This window comes from Panthera pardus, unplaced genomic scaffold (genome assembly GCF_024362965.1).
Source record: "Panthera pardus isolate Hobbes unplaced genomic scaffold, ASM2436296v1 HiC_scaffold_16, whole genome shotgun sequence".
Taxonomy (NCBI): Eukaryota; Metazoa; Chordata; class Mammalia; order Carnivora; family Felidae; genus Panthera; species Panthera pardus.
Window position 1 is genome coordinate 6,157,080 of NW_026526721.1, and position 22,200 is coordinate 6,179,279.

The window sequence follows — 22,200 nt, forward strand, 5'->3', positions numbered from 1 at the left end:
TTCTACCTTGTCGACAAAGACACACCATAAAAATAAAAGCACAGGTAGGTTGAAAGTAAATGGACGGTAAGAGATACACCACGTGAACCGCAAGCAGAAGTCTGGAGTGGATTTAATACCATGATGAAAAAACAGAAAGACAAAGAGAGTTACCAGAGACTGAAGAAGGGACCTCTGAAGTTGATCAAAATGTCAATCCATTAGGAAGTCATAACACTCATCAGTATGAATGTGCCTAACCACCAAGTTATGAACGACACAAAGCATAAATTGGCAGGATTAAAGGGAGGAGCAGACAACTCACAATCGTAGTTGGAGATCTTTTTTTTTCTTTAATTAAATTCGAGTTAGTTAACATACAGTGTAGTCTTGGTTTCAGGAATAGAACCCAGTGGTTCATCACTTACATATGACACCCAGTGCTCATCCCAAGTGCCCTCCTTAATTCCCATCCCCCGTCTAGCCCATCCCCCACCCACCTCCCCTCCAACAACCCTCAGGTTGTTCTCTGTATTTAAGAGTCTTTTATGGTTTGCCTCCCTCTCTGTTTTTATCTTATTTTTTTTTCCTTCCCCCTATGTTCCTCTGTTGAGTTTCTCAAATTCCATCTATGAGTGAAATCATATGATACCTGTCTTTCTCTTGACTTACTTAGTATCTTAACACCCCTCTCTCATCAGCTGTGGAACAACTATGCAAGAATCCAAACTGACTTGTCTTTTTTCTTTTATTTTTCTTCTTTCGGGGGTGGAGGGAAAGGGGGTGGCAGGAAGTTTCAGCCTCTTCAAACTCATTGGAACAACTGATAGAGTGAATTCAATTCCTTCTGCCATATTAATTCACTCTTCATCTGTCTTTTCTACTCTATTCCTTTCATTACTTTCCTGGCTTAAGTTTCTTCATTCTGTCTTCCTCAGCTCTGCCCTCGACCTTGTTCATCTAACGGTTCTGAAGTGGTTTTTTTCACTGCTGCTTAGTTTCCTATCCATAAAACTTAAAGCTCCCTGTTAATTTATCACAATTATGTGATATAATGGACCCCCATCAAAATGGCTTACCTGCCTTCCTCCAATTAAAGCGACATTTGCAGAACACCTGCATTTCCTTTCTTTTCTCCATATTTCCACCCATTATAGATACTCTCCCGTAAGTTCATCTTTACATAGTCCCTTCCACAACTCCTGGATTCTTCTGAGATAGTTTAAATTTCCTGATGTCACTATCATCACAGTGTCTTCCCTTACAGAAGTGGCTCACAAATTAGTAGTCTGGCTTAACTGATCTTGGAGGTAGCCTGGATTCAAACAGCATTGACAGCTCTCGGGTGCTCCTGAAGGGCAGCCCTAACCCCGCCCCCTGGGGAGGAGCCGCTCCCGGCCCCGCCCCCAGCTCGCGCCCCGCCCCGCCCGGGGATCACTGCAGGGCTAAAGGCCGGGTGCAGCTGGGGCACAAGGTCCCCGCTTCCGGCCTGCTCCCCATCACTCCCCGATCTCCCCAACCCCAGGCTGAAATACACCTCCTGGGGGCCCCTCCCACCTGGGCAGGGCTCTGGGCCTTCGTTTCCCCCTTCACATCAGCCCTTTGCTCGCCACCGCCACCTTCGGGCGCGCCTCCCCGCTTCCCGGTCCGCAGACGGCTCCGCTCCGGGCTCCCGCGCTCAGGGGACCAGGGGCTCCAGCATCTTCACCTGGCGGGCCCTCCCGCGTGCCCTTCACAATTCCTTCTCTTCCATCGGGACTTCTGTTCTTCCTGGAACCCCCGTGTGTTCGCAGGTCGGGCCTCCTGCGTCCGAATTCCAGACTCCTGGCTCCCACGCATGGTGTCTCCTTCACAGTTCTATTTCCTGCTCCGTGTATTTCCCCCTGCGGAGCCCCTGGACCACCATCGGGCCTCCCCTGCGTCCACGCTGTCGTTCACCTTGCAGTGTCAGGTCAGGAAGTCCCAGAACACGTGCTTGTGCCGCAGACTCGGGCCTCTCACGGCTCCCCGCCCCCGAGGTTTCTCCGCGTCTCCTTCGGTGGAAGGCGCCCCAGTCACCTGGTCGCCTGCTCTTCCTCCCGCAGGTCACCGGGAAATGCCTCGCTGGCTGAGATATTGTTGCCGGGACTCAAAACTGCTTTCGATGGGAGCTCACCGATCATGCCAGAAAACGGGTATCGAAACTTTCATCACACATCATTTGGAGCCCAAAATGACACGATGCAGGTGCGTCATCTGTGTGTCATTCATCAGACGGGGGCGTGTCCCAAGAGCAAAGCCACCTTCCCAAAGAGGACGTGGCCTGACTTGGCCAGAGGGTCTGGAAGGCTCTTCTGAGCAATGTGGGTGTTGCTGTTGGGAGTGTTAGAGCCTCCCTGGGATACAGGATTCTGACGCCCAGTCGTCCCCCCCACTGCGGTGTATGAACAGTGCTCTAAGGTGGGCATGGCTGTCTTCCTCTCCACCAGCTAGAGGCAATCTAATTATATATATAAGTGGATGTTTGCTGTTGATAGCTTAGTAATATTCCCGTGCCTGAAATAATGAATCAGAGACACTGATTCCTAGTGCTTCTTTTCCTGACATTTGACAACGGTGGTATAGGTTATCAATCATAACTTCAGTAATTTGCTTTAAATCCTAACTTGATCAAATCTTTACTTCTTTCATTTCAATCTAGCATATCCTGGAACAGTAGTTTTCAATTGGGTATTCCCATCACCTACTCATATAGTTTTATTAATATATAGGTGTTTAGGATCCACTCCAGACCTACTGAATGTCCTTACTGAATATTATTGATATATTCCTACCATATATGGTAAGAATGTGCTTGGCATTCGTGGTATATTTCATGGCACATATGCTGGGTATATTCATGGTCTAGTATGTTTCGGGGTAATTGTGTTATATTATGCGCCAGGGTGGCTCAGTGGTTAAGCATCTGACTTTGGCTCAGGTCATGATCTCACGGTTCATGAGTTCGAGTCTCACATCGGGTGAGCATGAGCCCCACTTGGGGTGAGCTCAAGCCCCACTCTGGGTAAAAAGCATGAGCCCCGCTTCAGGTGAGCCCTGCTTCTCACTCCCTCTCTCTATATCTGTATTTGTCCCTCTTGAGATTCTGTCTCTCCCTCCCTCTCTCTCTCTCTCTCTCTCTCTCTCTCTGCCCCTTGCTCACTTGCAACCTCTCTCTAAAAAAAAAACAAAAACAAAAAAACTGGCACAAAAACAGACACTCGATCAATGGAACAGAATAAAGAACCCAGAAATGGACACACAAATGTATGGCCAACTAATCTTTGACAGAGCAGGAAAGAATATTCAATGGAATAAAGATAGTCTCTTCAGCAAATGGTGGGAAAACTGGACTGAAACATGCAGAAAAATGAACCAGGACCACTTTCTTACACCATACACAAAAATTAACTCAAAATGGATGAAAGACCTAAACGTAAGACAGGAAGCCATCAAAATCCTAGAGGAGAAAGCAGGCAAAAACCTCTTTGATCTTGGCCGCAGCAACTTCTTACTCAACACGTCTCTGGAGGCAAGAGAAGCAAAAGCAAAAATGAACTACTGGGACCTCACCAAATAAAAAGCTTTTGCACAGAGAAGGAAACAATCAGCAAAACTAAAAGGCAACCGATGGAATGGGAGAAGATATTCACAAATGACATATCAGATAAAGGGTTATTATCCAAAATCTATAAAGAACTTATCAAATTCAACACCCAAAAAACAAATAATCCAGTGAAGAAATGGGCAAAAGACATAAATAGACACTTCTCCAAAGAAGACGTCCAGATGGCCAACCGACACATTAAAAAATGCTCAACATCACTCATCATCAGGGAAATACCAATCAAAACCACAATGAGATACCACCTCACACCTGTCAGAATGGCTGACATTAACAACTCAGGCAACAACAGATGTTGGTTGGCGAGGATGTGGAGAAAGAGGATCTCTTTTGCCTTGTTGGTGGGAATGCAAGCTGGTGCAGCCACTCTGGAAAACAGTATGGAGGTTTCTCAAAAAACTAAAAATAGAACCACCCTACGACCCAGCAATTGCACTACTAGGCATTTATCCAAGCGATACAGGTGTGCTGTTTCGAAGGGATACATGCACCCCCATGTTTACAGCAGCACTATCGACAATAGCCAAAGTATGGAAAGAGCCCAAATGTCCATCGATGGATGAATGGATAAAGAAGATGTGGTATATATATACAATGGTGTATTACTCGGCAATCAAAAAGAATGAAACCTTGCCATTTGCGACTATGTGGATGGAACTGGAAGGTATTATTAAGCTGAGCGAAATCAGAGAAAGACAAATATCATATGACTTCACTCATATGAGGAACTTAAGATACAAAACAGATGAATATAAGGGAAGGGAAGCAAAAATAATATAAAAACAGGGAGGAGGACAAATCATAAGAGACTCTTAAATATGGAAAACAAACAGGGTTGCTGGAGGGGTTGTGGAAGGGGGGATGGGCTAAATGGGTAAGGGGCATTAAGGAATCTACTCCTGAAATCATTGTTGCACCATATGCTAACTAACTTGGATGCATATTAAATAAATAAATAAATAAATAAATAAATAAATGAAAAATTAATTAATTAAATAAAAATTTTTTTAAAGTTTTCCGCTATTCATCCATTTTTACAAATAAAATATAATGTTTGCTATCTTCTTTGAAAACAGGTTTAGTGATTGTGTTTATAGATACTTTGTCTAAAACTTTTTGGATTGACTTTATTATTTTGTTTTGCACGCCACAGAAACAACCAAATGTTCATACCGGGCCATTATTCTTGTTATAATTCCCATAAAATCTTTCACCTTTGAAAATTATCAGTTATAAAATTAACCACAGTTATTTTAAGTCTTTTGTCGTCATCCGCAGAGATTTTTCTTAGCTTGTTTTATTTGGATGCTTCCCTGAAAGCTTTTCCAGTCCGCGGGGAGCCAGAATGCCTCACCTGCCACACAGAATGACCCAGAGCCCCATGGAAAAGGATTATATGGCAGGTGCTTTCTCGGATAGGCTTCTGATGGCAACACTCAAAGATCACTGATACCATACCAGTGGACTGAGTCAGGATTTCCAGAATTTCACTTGAGAAGCAGATGGGTTCATGAAACTACCAACCGCAGGTCCAGTGGAACAAGAATTAATTACATAGACCTGAATGAATCAGTGATGGATGAGGACAGGTTTTGTTTAGAATACTGTTGATGTTATTTTAATGTCCTATTTTCTAGACATATGAGGAAACCCTCTGTCTTTCCTCTTAAGCTTTTTATAAATCTCAACAATGTAGGAGGCTCTATTTTTGTAAGTTGAAATGAGACATTTGTAAGTGATACTCTCTCTGCCTGACTCCTTCAGAATTCGAAGATTCTTGTTAAGTCTTTCCATGTTTCAGGGCAATATAGTTATTTGCCTGGGCTCAGTAAGAATGTGTATTCCTTGGGGCGCCTGGGGGGCTCAGTCAGTTGAGCATCCGACTTCGGCTCAGGTCATGATCTCCCAGTTGACAAGTTCGAGCCCCGCGTCGGGCTCTGTGCTGACAGCTCGGAGCCTGGAGCCTGCTTGGGATTCTGGGTCTCTCTCTCTCTCTCTCTGCCCCTCCCCCGCTCATGCTCTCTCTGTCTCAAAAATAAAATAAACATTAAAAAAAAAAGAAGGATGTGTATTCCTTATTGCCAGGGCATTAACTGGAAACTGGTTATGCAATCAAAGCCTTGCCTGGAGTGTGGTATTAAGAATGATGCTCATTTAATCAGATATGACCAGATGGCTTTAAAGAACTAAAGTTGCCTTAATGGAGCCAGTGCTCACTTGCAAGGCCCTCTTGGGGAAAATGACCTGCTGCTCCCGCCTTAGACAAGAACAATATTCTAAAAGCAAAAATGTGGTGTATAATACTTAATATTTTATAAGCATACATTTTCTATGTAATTGTCAAGGTGTCTATTTTTAGAGCTAGATTAATTTCCTTGCTGCTACTTCTCCACAGTGTTGTTTACTACAAAATGACACTGTGACAAATAATATCATTTCCATAAATCATGAAGTGTCTGTCTTCCCAAAGGACACCTGAAGGACTTTCTCCATGTGTGCATGCATAAACACCTATAAAGCCAAGCAATGCTGACACCACCATTCTAGCACAGTCTATGCCGCTAGTGAGTGGAGTATCTGTAAACCCTGTGGGCTTCAAGTCCCTCCTCTGGAAGAGAAGAATCTGGACTGGATGGTCTCTTAGCTCTCGCTACGCTGGGTTTTATAATGCCATGGCCATCCCTTTATTCTCCTTAAAGAGAATTTCATGTAACATGACAGTATTTAAGCACAAATCAAGGCAGGATTTAAAAATTAAGATTAGATATTTTTTAAATGGGACAAGATAAAACACAGCAGAGGCTGAAACAGATTTACATACGTTAGTGTAGATACATCTCAAAGCATAATGTTGTTTTTTTAAAGAGCCAGCTATAGAACATTCTAAAAAAGGTGTGAAAATACAAAACATATGTACTGCTTAAGCAGATAAATATACAGTTTTTACATATAGTTTTATATATAATTTTTTAAAAATTCATGATGTTTGTGGTCTCCAGGGAAGGAAGGAAGCAAAATGACCTCATAGTTTCTCTACGAGTTTTTTAACCAAAGCAAATATGTTATCGCATTCATTTTGGAAAGGCACGTACATGAATATTTAAATGAGTCCCTAGGTTAGTGGCTGCTAAACAGAAGTGTGCATCAGAATCAACCACTTTTTTTTTTAACTTTTTTTAAATGTTTATTTTTGAGAGAAAGAGATAGACAGACAGAGGGCAAGCAGGGGAGGGGCAGAGAAAGAGGGAGACACAGAATCCAAAGGAGGGTCCAGACTCCAAGCTGTCAGCACAGAGCTTGACACAGGGCTCAAACTCATGAATCGTGAGATCATGACCTGAGCCGAAATCAGATGCTTAACCGACTGAGCCACCCAGGCACCCCTAAATCAAAGAACATTTTAAAAATGGAGATCCTTCGGCCTCTCCCCAGCAATTCAGGATCCGTGGGTCTGAAGCAGAACTCAGGTACCTGGATTTTTAAACCTATACAAGTGATTCTCTACTAACAAATAGCACTATTTAAAATAAAATTAAACAAAAGATACACAAATGGTCGTAAGACCATTACTCATAATAGCCCCAAAATGAAAACAATTCAAGTGTCCATCAACTGGTGAATGGATAAAGAGAATTGGTCTATCCACAAAATAAAATGTTATCTGCATAAAAAAGAAGTCCTGATATATACCAGAAAATGGATGTACCTTGATAGCATTATGCTAAGTTAAAGAAGACAGGCACAAAGAACAAAATGCTGTGTGGTTCCATTTATACAAAAGGCCCAGAAGAGGAAAATCTACATAGAAAAAAGTATATTTGTGGTTCTTTAGTGCTGAGAGAATAGGTAGTTTTTGGAGGGGGGGTGGGTAACAGCTAGTGGAGGTTGGGGTTTTTGGGGAGTGACTGATGAAAATGTTCTGGAAGTAGATCATGGTGATATGATGGTTGCACAACCCTGTGAATATACTAAAAAGCCATCAATTGTATACTTTCACTGGGTGAATTGTGTAGTGTATAAATTACATCTCAGTATAGTGTTTTTAAAAAGACGATCAAAAATTAGACATTTAATTTCATTATATAACTGAAATAAATTAAATAGAATTAACTGACATATGGAAAGAACTTAATAGAAGAATAGAGGATGATACTTTATGAGAAGACTGGGGTCATTGAAAATGAGAGGCAGTTTCTAGTTATTTGTGGAAAATTAAATGCAGCTACTTGCCTTGGCTCCTTCCCGGAACCCCACTGACATGATAGCAAAGACATTTTCAGGGCACCTGGATGGCTCAGCATGTTAACAACCAACTCTGTATTTTGGCTCAGATTCATGATCTCATAGTCATGAGATTGAGCCCCTCATCAAGCTCTGCGATGAGTGTGGAATCTGCTCAGGATTCTCTCTCTCTCCCCCTCTGCCCCTCCCCAGCTTGCACTCTCTCTCTCTCTCTCTCAAAATAAATAAAATAAACATGTTTTTTAAAAAAGACATTTTGTTGTATTTAAAAAAAATTTTTTTAATGTTTATTTATTTTTGAGACAGAGAGAGACAGAGCATGAACGGGGGAGGGTCAGAGAGACAGGGAGACACAGAATCCCAAGCAGGCTCCAGGCTCCGAGCTGTCAGCACAGAGCCCGACGCAGGGCTCAAACTCACAGACCGCGAGATTATGACCTGAGCTGAAGTCGGACGCTCAACCGACTGAATCACCCAGGCGCCCCAAAGACATTTTCTTTTAAAGGGTAAACTTACAAGGACAAAAAGAACAAGTGAGAGGCTACTGCATTAAAAAAAAAAAAAAGTGCACAAATTTTGAAGGCAGAAAAGGAAATGGTTGAGTAATAATTGGCTTAACCTCAAAAAATCTAAGACATCATTTCTTACAAAAAGGGATGAGGGGGAATGAGAAGCAGATTTAGATTCCCTCCACATTCCTGGATGGCAGGCAACTGCCTACTCAAAGAGGATTAGTCTCTGCACAAGTTGAACCAGAAAGACTCTGACCTCTTGATCATGAGGCCAGCTGAGGTGGGGACCCAGGATCTACCTGAGAAGTCCACGTCATAAAAAAGAAGACATTCCTATCCCCCTTCGCAACCTGCATCCAGAACACTGGCAACCAGAATTACTCTCCGCTTACCACCACAGTCGTCATCTCCATTATCACCTCCACGACCACCGCCACCATCACCACCGCCATCACTCCCACCACTATCCCCTCCACACCCACTAACACCATCACCTCCACCATCATCACCTCCATCACCGCCACCACCCCCACTACCACTTCAGGAAATGGAAGATTCCTCCCTGGAGAAGTTCACCTGAACCAACCGAAAAAGCCCACGGTACAGGATCCCTAACAGAAAGCCAGTAAGTCCTCTCTAAATCATCCCATGGGGAAGTCTACCACCCGGACAGTCGTGACCATGGATAGAGAGCATCCATTCAGCCTTTTAGCACCTTGATCTTAAATACAGTCAAGGGTCCCCACACATCTGAGAAAAACATCTTACATAAAAATAAAAAGGAAACAGACAGGGGACACTTAGACAAAGAGGGAATGCAGAGAGTTGAAGAAAGTGTGTAAAAAGAAAAACCATATTTAATAAACTCAGAGGTAAGAAAAATAATGAACCTGTACAACAAGAACAGGAAGCTATTTGGTAAGGGAGTAGCCAGAGAAAACCAAAGAGAAAAAAAAAGTTTGTGAGAAATAAAACAAGATCGATAGGGGAAAAAATAGAAGGTGGTATAAAAAGTGGAAGAAATGTCCCAGAAGGGAGAGAAAGACAAAAACACAGAAAATGAAAGTGAAGAGATTAGAAAATTGAAGAGTTAGTGGGGCACCTGGATGGCTCAGTCAGCTGAGCGTCCGACTTTGGCTCAGGTCATGATCTCGTAGCCCCGTGTCGTCTCGTAAGTTCGAGCCCCGCATCGGGCTCTGTGCTGACGGCTCGGAGCCTGGAGCCTGCTTCGGATTCTGTGTCTCCCTCTCTCTCTGCCCCTCCCCCATTTTACGCTGTCTCTCTCAAAAATGAATAAACGTTAAAATAAACAAACAAACTTTTAAAAAGTAAGAAATGATCATTAAGAAAAACAGCACATTACACGAAAAGAGATGGAAAGAACATGACGCCCAGGATGGTCTGTGAACAGAGAGGGTGTTCTGCTCTGCTGCCCCTCTGCCCCCCATTCACTGTGACTCCTGGGGAAGAGGGGGGCTCTGTCTAAGAATTTGACCTATAAAGGGTTAAAGGAAAATCCTCCTTCCTAGGCTTGGCCAGACTACCACTGACCCGGAATAGAAAAGTCTTTGTTGTTTACAAAACCCCCCCACTGGGTCTTCAGCTGTAAAAATCTAGACTCCCCTCCCACCGCCCACTGGTCTGGGGCCTGGAAAGGGGAGGATGAGAAGTAGCAGGAGTCTGTCCAGCAGGTGGCAGGAGAGAGAAGGCAAGGACACCTGGCGCCAGCAGCTCAAAGCGCCTGGACCCAAGGTTCCCGCAGCAGTAATGTGCAGACGCTTTAAAAACAATGCTGCTGCCATATTCTCCCGTCCCTGGGAAACTCCCCAGAGATAACTGACCATATGTAATTCTTCCTTCTTACCACCAGCTCTCCTTCAACCCCCCCAATCTTGCTTCTATCTTCACCCCTCCTCAGAGACTACTTCTGACATGGCTACCAAGGACCTCTGTGTTATCTAGGCCAATGGTCACTTTTTTGTCCTCACTGACTCAATCTCTCGGAAGCATCAGACCCTCTTGTGTGAAAAATGTTCCCCCTTGGCTGCCTTAACACCACACGCTCTGGGTCTCCTCATGCCTCAAGACTGTCCACCTTTGCCTCCTCAACCGGCCTCTGCTTATCCTCTACGCTTTAAGCTTGGAGCACCTCCAAGCCCGGCCTCCTTGCTACTGACCCCCTCTCTACTTTAGCCCCATCCACATGCTAGTGGATTCCCCATGTGCCTCCTCCACCAGACCTCAATGAGACACAGATCAATTCACTACTGTCTACCTCACTTCTTCACTTAGATGTCTTGTTCAAACTTAACACCCCCCTGTAAAGATGGCACCTCCAACCAAAGTGAATGTCTATACCCAACGGCTAGAAGCACTCATTCGTTCCATCCCCACCCCCACATTCAATCCATCAGCAAGTCTTACCAAGTCTTCCTCCAAAACAGGCCCTAAAATCTCCACTCTGTATCGTTCTATCCCACCACCCTGGTCCAAGTCGCCATGATATCTCACCCATTGCCAAGACAGTTTGTACCCTTCTAGTCCATTTATCCCATAGTAGCCAAAATGAGTTTTCAAGGAGATAAGAATACTTCTCCACTAGACAAACCATAAGAGACTCTTAAATACAAAGAACAATCTGAGGGTTGATGGGAGCGTGGGGGAGAGGGGAAAGTGGGTGATGTGCATTGAGGAAGGCACTTATTGGGATGAGCACTGGGTGTTGTATGTAAGCAATGAACCACGGGAATCTACCCCAGAAACCAAGAGCACACTTTACACACTGTATGTTAGCCAATTTGAAAATAAATTATATTTAAAAATAATAATAATAATTAATAAAATAAAACAAAAACAAACAAAAGAGAGACTACTTCTCCACTTAAACCTCTTACATCATCTCCACTGCACCTGAGATAGAATCTGGAACATTGCTGTGGCCCACGGGCTGCCCACCCGCAGATCCCACCTCCTGTGGTACCCCCACCCCTCACTCTGGCAATGCCGGCCTCGTGGCAGCTCTTACAATTTCCAGGCTCTCTCCTGCCTCAGGGCCTTTGCACTTGCTCTTCCCTTTGCCTGAAACAGTCTACCCTTCCTTCCTATCTTCAAGACACAAGTCACCTGAGCGTCCCCACCAAGAAATATACCTTAACACCAAGGCACCGTGTCTTAAACATAATAACTAAACTAATAGGACCCGGTTAACAAACTCCTATACCAAATAAAACCCTCATACCAAACTCCTACACCCATTAAAAAAGATTAGATTGTATGTAATACCCTTTTTTTAATTGTCAATACGGCATTTGAAATGTGTTGCATTCAAGTTGACTCAGGCCAGAAAGGTATTTCACTCAAAGGGAAGATTTCCTTCCTCCTATAAACCCATTAACCAACTGTGAAACCTACATGTTACCTTTGGACAAGGAATTGGTGCTAGACTCGCACATGTTAACCTGAGCACTAAGAGGTCCCAAATGGCGTTACCTGAAGAATGCTGACATATGAAAGACAGCACGGCCACATGCCTCTGAGACCAACCCATCTCTATAAGGTAGCATTTTGAGGTGTTTCTCCTACAATGAGAATTGGACTCGATCATCACAAATCATTTTTGAAATGAAGCGGAGTACAAACAAATTAAGAAATACATGAATCAAACAAATGTGTACTTGTCTTGTATCTGTGGACAGTCATGTGTGAGATCTTGGGAGAAGTAAGGATGCAGTGATTTGGTGCAGAGACTGAAGCTAGGTGATCTCCAGTAGGCAAATTCCTAATATTAGCTTCATTAGCATAATTCTGTATGAAACTGAAATAATTTTACGTAATCAAAGATGAGACAACACCAGAAGAAAAAAAAACCCCGCTGAGACTGTGTCTAGATTTTACTTTCCCCCCTCTTTACCAGATAAAAAAGCAAAGTTCAACTCATTTTAAATAGAATTAAAATAGGGTGATATAGTATTGTAAAATTAACTAAAATAAGTCACATAACAAGTCAGTTCATTAAAAAATAACTTCATAAACACAATCTGGGAACTCAAATTGGTACATCTTTATTTAGTGTATTTAAAATTACTGAATGCAGTATTTCTTAATTTCAGTATTGTAAAACTTACTACAACAAGGTATAAAATATAGAAAAATATAGCAAAAATATGAAAAGCATAGTTTTGGAACATACTTTAGTAAAAACCTTGCATTATCTCTATGCATAAGACTTCATCAGAATAAGGAATACATTAAAAATCGTGTTAACTTAAAGATCATCATTTATGGGGCATCTGGGTGGTTCAGTTGGTTAAGCGTCCGACTTCAACTCAGGGCATGATCTCACCATTAATGAGTTCGAGCCCCATATTAGGCTCTGTGCTGACAGCTCAGAGCCTGGAGCCTGCTTCAGATTCTGGGTCTCCCCCTCTCTCTGCCCCTCCCCCACTCACGCTCTGTCTCTGTCTCTCTCTCAAAAATTAGACATTAACATTTTTTTTTAAAAAAGATCATCATTTATTAAACAGCTTGGATGCTGATTTCTATCTTCATTTATTATGACTCGTACTGAGCCTCAATGGGGTGTGTAAGCTTACCTTTGAGCCTGGAGGGGGAGCCAAACCAAGAAATGAATAAATAATATTCTCTTCTTTGGCAGAGAAGAAAGAGTCAAAATCCTTGAAGCAAAAAAAAAAAGAAAGAAAGAAAAAAAGTGTTTAAACCCACTGCACACTGGAGAGCCAGAATATTTACGTAAGTTGACCTTTTTTATTAGTCATTAAGCTAGAAGCTAACACAAAAGGTTATCCCAGTTTGTTTTGTCAAAGATGACTAACCCCCAAAGTTAAGAATCTCTAACCATGAACTTTACATTTGTTTTTATCATTTCACTGTGTGGAATACAGAACAGTGAGAACTCACACACACCCCCACACACACCAGTTTGTGTTCAGGAATCGCTGACAAGACTCAGATATATAGAGTGAAGGATTCTCTACAAGTTTCACATCTTTAGCTCCTTTCCTTGTAATCTGGCCCTGTGGATTTGGACCCTGATCAGCGGGGACTAAGACGACACAGGATTTCTCCAGTGTTACTATCGTAGCTTCTAGGGGACCAGCCCCATCTCAGACCTTCTGGTCCCAGCAGCCATAAGATTACGGAGGGCTTACAGCAACACTTGTTTCGGCAAAGGGGAAAAACTACAGGAGGTGAGACCCGGTAACTGACTGAAGTCTGGGGCTCAGTGAAGTCCCTCTGCCACCCCGCTGCCCCACCACAGCCCACCCAGCAGGCAGGTCCAGCCCTAAACCAGTAGTGCGATGGTCCACAGCCCAGAAGAATTTCATTTCATATCCTTGAAAGAGACAGAGAGAGACAGAGAGCGTACAAGTTGGGGAGGGGCAGAGAGAGAAAAAGACCCAGAATCGGGGGCAGGCTCCAGGCTCTGAGCTGTCTGCACAGAGACTGACGTGGGGCTCGAACCCACGAACCGTGAGATCATGACCTGAGCCGAAGTTGGACGCTTAACCGACTGAGCCACCCGGGCGCCCCTCATTTCATACAATTAAAACATACGAGGTATTCCCCAGACTACTTCCCCAGACTGCCAACGTGTGTCATCAGGACAGTGATATAGTCTCTTCACACACTGCGGGCAGTGTGTCTGGCCCAGCTTGAACAGACGGCACTCACACCAACTCAGTGGTGTTACTGTCTACCCTACTCTTATGTATTAAGAACCTTAAAACCAAATACAGGCCATTGACATTGGGAAGAAAGTGTTGTGTATTCTTGTGTGTCGACCTTGCCCAAAGCTTTATTATTTTCCTACCTGTTGCCTGGATTCCCTCAGTGATTAAATTTATTCTTGTATGCTGAATACATGTTTGTAAGCCGCCTCAAATCTGAGTTGAAGGAAATAGAGCATCGTGAGCAAGTGATCCTTTGGTGTCAGAAATTCTGGCTGATTCCTGGGGTACCCACTTGCTAGGCGTTGGTAAAGGATCACATGATAGAATGCGTTAGTACCCATAGAGAGCAGGTGAAATATAATAAAATAAATTTATGCTGTTTTTCAAAAATTCTGAAAAGATCTATGACTTCTCTAGTTGGCCAACTCTAGAAGCTTTCCAGTCGAGAACGATTTCCTCATAGTTGAGTGAATTGTCCTCTGCTTCAACTTGGGTCCAAATAGCTCCTTCAGCTTCAGAGGACCAAAGAATAATTTGTCGTGATTTTTGACTTGATGCTAACAAACAGATACAGGAAATCATGAGTATGAAACGGTTTTTTCAACTTCCAGTCACGTTAGAGTAGCATTAGATGCCCTGAAGAAGCCAGATTGAGAAAAGAAGTGTAGGCGCACTGCTGAGCTGGTGATACGAAAGGAAAGATCACGACCAGGTGAGGCCAGGAGTCCTAGGAACAAGCACACACCAAGGCTGAGTTTGCAACAAAGCTGGCAGATCTTTATGCCAACTTTGATGCCACGGTGAGTAAAAGCGAGAGTGGCTAAAGCCTAGAGCCTCCTCAAGGTGGGGAGTTTTATAAAAGGGGGGCAGAGTGGGAGGGGAGAGTGAAGGAGGCAGGGGGAAGGGGGACAAGGAAAAAGACCCTTCCCCATGAAAGAAAATTAGATTGACAAGTGGCTTCTGGACAGCAACACAGAAGTTGGAAGAAAGCAACATAATAGTTTCATGTGTTTAGAAAAAATAACCATCAACCCAGAATTTTAGACCCAGTGAAACTTTTTTAGACATGAGGTAAAACCAACATTAGTTGTTTTTTTGTTTTTTGTTTTTTTGTTTTTTGTTTTTTTTTTAGAGAGAGCATGAGCAGGGCAGAGGGGAGAGAAAGAGAATCTTAAGCAGGCTCCACACTCAGCATGGAGCCCGACTCGGGGCTCAATCCCACAACCCCGGGATCATGACCTGCGCTGAAATCAAGAGTCAGATGCTCAACTGACTGAGCCACTCAGGCACCCCTGAAAAATGTCCCTTTTACTCCAAAATTTAGAGAACTTACCACCAATAGATACTCAAAGAAACTTTTACAGGCTATACTAGGCAAACAGAAAGTGACTGCAGATATATTATCTAAGATGCAAGAAGGAATCATGAGCAAAGATATTAATAAATATGTGGTAAATCTAAACTAAACAAACATTGACTATAAAAACAATCATTAGGGGTGCCTGGGGGGGCTCAGTCAGTTAAGCATCCGACTTCGGCTCAGGTCACGATCTCGCAGTTCGTGAGTTCAAGCCCCGCATCAGGCTCTGTGCTGACGGCTCGGAGACTGGAGCCTGCTTCGGGTTCTGTGTCTCCCTCTCTCTCTCTGCCCCTCTCCCACTCCTTCTCTCTCAAAAATAAATAAATGTTAAAAAAAAAAAACCAACAATTAGAAATGTCTAAGTTGTGGGGTAGGATGAAGACCAACAAACTAAAGTACTAAAAAACAAGACAGGGGCTCTTGGGTGGTTCAGTCAGTTAAGCATCCAGCTCTTGATTTCGGTCATGATCTCACGGTGTGTGAGAATGAGCCCCGAATCGGGCTCTACGCTGACAGAGCAAAGTCTTTTTGGGATTCTCTCTCTCTCCCCCTCTCTCTCTGCCCCTCCCATGCGTGCACTCTCTCAAAATAAATAAATAAATTTTAAAAACACACACACGTAAATAAGGAAATGGTGAGTGAGGTGTTGAAGTCTCTTTTGATATCTGGTACACATATAGTTTTTTTGTTTTGTTTTGTTATTTTGTTTTATTTATTTATTTTGAGAGAGAGAGAGAGTGAGATAGCAGGGGAGGGGTAGAGAGGGAAGGGGAGAGAGAATCCCAAGTAGGCTCCACACTGTCAGCAAGAGCCAGACGTGGAGCTCAAACTCAGGAGCCGTGCAATCTTGAGTCAAGAGTCGGGTGCTTAACCGACGGAGCCACCCGGGCGCCCCTCATAGTAAGTTTTCAACGATGTGAAACAGCTTGTTCAGTAACATCCATGCGTTGAGAGAGCCCTGCCCCACCCCCGCCTCACTGGCCTCGCATCCCGTTTCCCTTGCAGCCCTGAGGATGCCCGCCTGTGCTGAGTGGCCCAGGTCCCCTTTGGTTGTGTTCAGGCCCAGGCAGGCACCCAGTCCTTACCTGGGCTAAGATGCACAGCCTCCAACCTGGCATCGACAGACATGTCTGCTGCGTCCAGTTAGCACTCCTCTGCCAGGCGGGTGAGCTGGCCTCCACTGTGCCTGGCTTCCCATCGGGCGTCCCCTTTCTCTAGCTAATGGTGGTCGGCCACGCCCTCGGGATAATGTCTTCATCTGCTCTGCACGGGGCAGTTCACACAGGCAGGGACGCAGCGGTGCTCAGAACTACCTTGACATCCACTCCTCTCCCTGCCCTGGTGCGAGAGACCACTGCTTGTCCCTGAGGTTCCCTCTACCATTTTATTTTATTTTATTTTATTTATTTTTTTTTTTTAGAAACATTTTTTTTTTAATTTTTTTTTAACGTTTTATTATTTTTGAGACTGAGAGAGACAGAGCATGAATGGGGGAGGGTCACAGAGAGAGGGAGACACAGAATCTGAAACAGGCTCCAGGCTCTGAGCTGTCGGCACAGAGCCCGACGCGGGGCTCGAACCCACGGACTGTGAGATCATGACCTGAGCCGAAGTCGGACGCTTAACTGACTGAGCCACCCAGGCGCCCCCCCTTCTACCATTTTAAATCTGACAGAGGGATGCCTGGGTGGCTCAGTCGGTTAAGTGTCTGACTTTGGCTCAGGTCATGATCTCGAGGTTCGGGAGTTCGAGTCCCATGTCGGGCTCTGCGCCGACAGCTCAGAGCCTGGAGCCTGCTTCGGATTCTGTATCTCCCTCTCTCTCTCTCTGCCCCTCCTTCTCCCTCCCCCCACCTCTCGAAAATAAATAAACATTAAAAAAAATAAAAAACAAAATCCTGACATAGTCTTCAGAACCTTTCTTTGAGTTTCCTTTTAAAATCTGAACCTACAATACAAATAATCATTTTTAGCTACTTTCTGGAAACAAAGCCCTCTGCCTTACCAGTGCACTTTTGTTAAGAGTGTCCACAGATTAGGGCACCTGGATGGCTCAGTCGGTTAAGTGTCTGACTTTGGCTCAGGTCATGATCTCATGGCTTGTGGGTTCAAGCCCCACGTCGGGCTCTGTGCTGACAGCTCGGAGCCTGGAGCCTGCTTCAGATTCTGTGTCTCCCTCTCTCTCTCAGCCCCTCCCCTGCTCTGTCTCTCTCTCTCTCTCAAAAATAAATAAACATTAAAAAAAAATAACAGTTAAAATAAGGAAAAATAGAAGATTTAAAATATTACTTTCATTGGAAAAGTACTAATAGAAAAAAATGAAATTATTCTTTTGATAATTTCAGAGTGCAGAAAGCTTTTCTAAGCAAGACTCAGGGTCAGGAACCATAAAGAAAAAAAGATCAGTGAATTTGTCTACATAAAAAAATTTTAAGTTCTGCTTAAAAACTCAAAAGACAAGAAATGTGGGAAAAGAATTTGCAACATCTATGGGAGTAAAGGGCTACTTTCCTTCATAAATAAAGACTCTTACAAACCAATAAATATCACCTGTGACCCAACAGAGAAAGAGCAAGTCACAGAAAAACACAAATACCTCATAAACATAGGAAAAGGAATTCAGCCTTACTCATCCAGACAGAAATCCAAGTCAAAGCAGTGAGAATATATTTTTCATCTATTAGACTGGCAAAGATTCAGAAGTTTGCATATGGAGTGTGGTCAAGGTCACAGGGAATTAGCCACCCTCAGACTAGGTTGGTGGACACGTAAGTTGGCACAGGGCAGAATAGGGCCATTTGCCAACATCTACTGAAATACAAAGTGCATACGTGTTTTAACTTAGCACATTTTCTAGGAGCTGATTCCTACACGCATATATTCATACTGCGTATAAGAATCTGTATGTATCAAAAGATTTCCTGGGGGCACCTGGGTGGTTCAGTCAGTTAAGCGTCCGACTCCTGATTTTGGCTCAGGTCATGCTCTCATGGTTCCTGGGTTCAAGTGCCATATCGGGCTCTGCGCTGACAGCGTGGAGCCTGCTTGGGATTCTCTCTCTCCCTCTCTCTCTCTGCCCCTCCCCTACTCGCACTCTCTCTCTCTCAAAAAACATAACAAAATTTTTACAAAAAAGATTTCCTGCAGCATTGTCTGTGTGCTGAATGTTTCCTGAATATTCCCCACTAGAGGGCTGTGTCGATAAATGATGTCATATACAATGGAACATTTGGCAGCCATTAAAGTAAGGAGCTTGTGCAGCTCAGGGGTCTCTGAGATACGGTTATGGACTGAAAAAACCCAAGTGTTATAGCACACTCCTATTTTTAAGGGATATACAATATACCAATATATAGCTGTATAATGTATCCTGTATCATAGATATTACAGGTATCTATAAAATATATATGTCACGTATATTATAAATATACACAGAAAATTTCTGGAAGGTCAAACTAGAAATTGCCAACATTGGTTTGCCAGAACAGGACCCTCTATGTAATTTGCAGGGACCCCATGCAAAAATGAAACCCGGGTCCCTTGTTCAAAACCCGTTGTGTCGGGGTGCCTGGGTGGCTCAGTCGGTTAAGTGTCCGACTTCAGCTCAGATCATGATCTCACAGTCTGTGAGTTTGAGCCCCGTGTCAGGCTCTGTGCTGACAGCTCAGAGCCCGGAGCCTGCTTCAGATTCTGTGTCTCCCTCTCTCTGCCCCTCCCCTGCTCATGCTCTGTCTCTCTCTGTCTCAAAAATAAATAATTAAAAAAAAAAAAAAACGTTGTGGATTTCAAGACAGCGACAGCAGAGGGTGCCTGGGTGGCTCACTTGGTTAAGTGTCCAAGTCATGATCTCAGGGTTCAAGTTCCAGGCCAGCATCAGGCTCTGCACTCACTTCGTGGAGCCTGCTTGGGATTCTCTGTCTCTCTCTTTCTGCCCCTCTTCCGCTTTTGCATGTGCGCTCTCTCTCTCTCTCTCTCTCTCTCAAAAATAAATAAACATTTAAAAAAAATTCAAGACAGCAATAGCAGAGTGTTGAACCAAGCAGAGAGCTCTCTTAAGTGTGGGGCCTGGGTGACTTCCCAGATCACAGGTCCGTGAAACCAGCCACCTCGGGGAAGGAACTAGAATCACAGGGGTCTGACATGGGAGGCAGAATAATTTTTACCAGAGGCAACTTTTGAACCATTTAAATTTTTTGTTAACATTTATTTATTTTTGAGACAGAGAGAGAGCATGAACAGGGAAGGGTCAGAGAAAGAGGGAGACACAGAATCCGAAACAGGCTCCAGGCTCTGAGCTGTCAGCACAGAGCCCGATGTGGGGCTCGAACCCACAGACCGCGAGATCATGACCTGAGCCGAAGTCAGACGCTTAACCCACTGAGCCACCCAGGCGCCCCTGAACTATTTAAAGTTTTCAGTGTGCACATGTATTGATTTTTCAATTATTAAAAAAAGTTATAAAAAATAAAATTAAAATTGCCCACCACCACTATTCCTTTCCTCATCCAATAAGAGCCCTAAGTCTTATGGGACACCTGGGTGGCTCAGTTGGCTAAGCGTCCGACTCTTGGTTTTAGCTCAGGTCATGATCTCATGGTTTGTGAGTTCGAACCCCAAGCCGGACTCTGTGCTGGCGGCATGGAGCCTGCTTGGGATTCTCTCTTTCCCTCTCTCTCTCTGCTCCTCCCCTCTGCTTGCTCACACACACACACTCTCTCTCTCTTTCTCAAAATATATAAATAAACATTTTTTAAAAAACAAAGAGCCCCAAGCCTTAGAAATATGGGTCAGGATGCAGGGATGTCAGGAGGTGGGGAGTGGCAGGGGAAGGCAAGAATGAGAGGTGGAGGGGAGGACCCTTCCTCACATAGGAACTCCATTCTACATCCTGGGAAGCCCCAGCTTAAACCCACAGGAGGCCTGGGCTGGACTATACATTCTCTTAAAGAAGAGTTTGCCACATTCAGACTGTTTGAAAACACCCCCCCACCCACAGGACTGAGCTAAGCCTCTGAAGATGCTAACACAGCCATATAAATCCATACAGCCCTGTGCTGTTCCCCACAAATCCCTGTCCACCCAGAACCTGAGAAAGTGACCTTATTCAGAAATAGGATATTTACAGATGTGATTAGTTACAAGAGGCTATACTGGAGTGGGGTGAGCCCTATTCCAATGACTGTTGTCCTTAAAGAAGCCAAGTGAAGACAGAGAGACCAGGAGAACACAAGGAGAGATGGAGACAGAGATCGGAGAGAGATATCTTCGAGCCGGGGAACACCAAGGGTTGCTGGCAAGCACCAGAAGCTAGGAGAAAGGCATGGAACAGATCCTCCCTTGTAGCCTCCAGAAGAAACCAATGCTACTGACGCCTTGCCTTCAGACCTCTGACCTCCAGAACTGTGCGAGAGTACATTTCTGTTATTTTAAAGCACCGAAGTAGTCAGCTTGGATTGCATAACAAAATGCCACAGACTGAGGGGCTTAAATGACAGAAATGTCTCATCTCACAGCTCTGGGGGCTGGACTCCCGAGACCAGAGTGCCAGGATGGCTGGCTTCTGGCTTGCAGACAGCTGCCTCTGGCCGTGTGCTCACATGGTGGAGAGAGAGGGATCTCTCTCTCTCTCTCTCTTCCTCTTCGGACATTAATTGCATCACAAAGCGCCCCCTCCCTGCATGACCTCATCTCAGCTGATACTTCCCAAAGGCCTCATCTCCAAATACCCTCACCATGGAGGTTAGAGCTTCAACCTATGAATTTGGGGAGGGCACAGACAGCTCACAACAGCCACCATGTTTGTGGTGTTTTGTTACATCAACCTTATGAAACGAATACAAACCTCCAATAACCAAACAAGTCGGTGCTTCACGTCGGAGGCAGGCCCCCAAAGCTTTTCTGTAAATGGGCAGATACTAAATACTTCTGGCTTTGTGAATCATATGGTCTCTGTGGCAACTACTCAGCTCTCCCATTATGCAAAATCAGCCACAGGTGATGGGTCACTGAACTAGTGTGGACGTGTTCCAATAACACTGTATTTACTAAAACAGGCAGCCACAGGCCTTGGCCTTCAGGCTTTGATTGGACCATGCCAGCTTCAGATGAGACACAGAATCAAGAGGAGCTAATCGAAAGAACCAGCCATTTTGCGTGCAAGAAAAGAGGGAAGTCAAGATTCCTACAGGTGGCTCCAGCCTTCAGGAACAACACAACACTGACCAGCTCCCTCCACCCTCCGGAGCCCTGATGGAGGCATCTGAAAAATGACCTAGAAGGCTCAGATGACCCCCAGCCAGCTTCCAGTGCTCATGTTCTAAAGCTCTTTGAGTTTTTAAATGTTTCTTTTCAACAATTTCATTTACAAAGCAGAACTGTGGAAAAAACTCTGAGGAAAAAGTGATTTTCTGGGGAAGTGAACTATTAAATGTATAAAATAAAATTGCTGTTATAATTAAAGTGTTCAGGACAGTTTTTAAACAATCTAGATACATTTAAACAAATTTAAGGTATCTGTATGAAAACCCGACTTCTGAAAATCATTTTTTTTTTTTTAGAGAACGCAAGCAGGGGAAGGGCAGAGGGAGAGGGAGAGAGAGAATCCTAAAAAGGCTCCACACTCAGTGCTGAGCCTGACACGGGGCTCAATCTAACCACCGTGAGATCAGGATGAGCCCAAATCAAGAGTCGGATGCTTAACCGAATGAGCCACCCAGGTGACCCTGCAAATCATTTTTATAAAAGTGAAAGAAAGCCGGGGCGCCTGGGTGGCTCA

The 22,200-nt window shown here is 44.2% G+C and overlaps 1 protein-coding gene across 2 annotated transcripts in view; it reads right to left on the reverse strand.

Moving 5' to 3' along the window:
- The window catches only part of SH3BGR (SH3 domain binding glutamate rich protein), a 58,729-nt gene that overhangs the window by 26,494 nt on the left and 10,035 nt on the right, over positions 1-22,200 (reverse strand). Inside the window, exon 3 of one of the 2 annotated variants that reach the window (XM_019420383.2) lies at positions 12,969-13,049. The exons of the other annotated variant lie outside the window; for it this stretch is intronic. Coding sequence (XP_019275928.2) covers positions 12,969-13,049 — 81 coding nt within the window. The remainder of the gene's footprint in view (positions 1-12,968; positions 13,050-22,200) is intronic. 2 annotated transcript variants of the gene reach the window in all.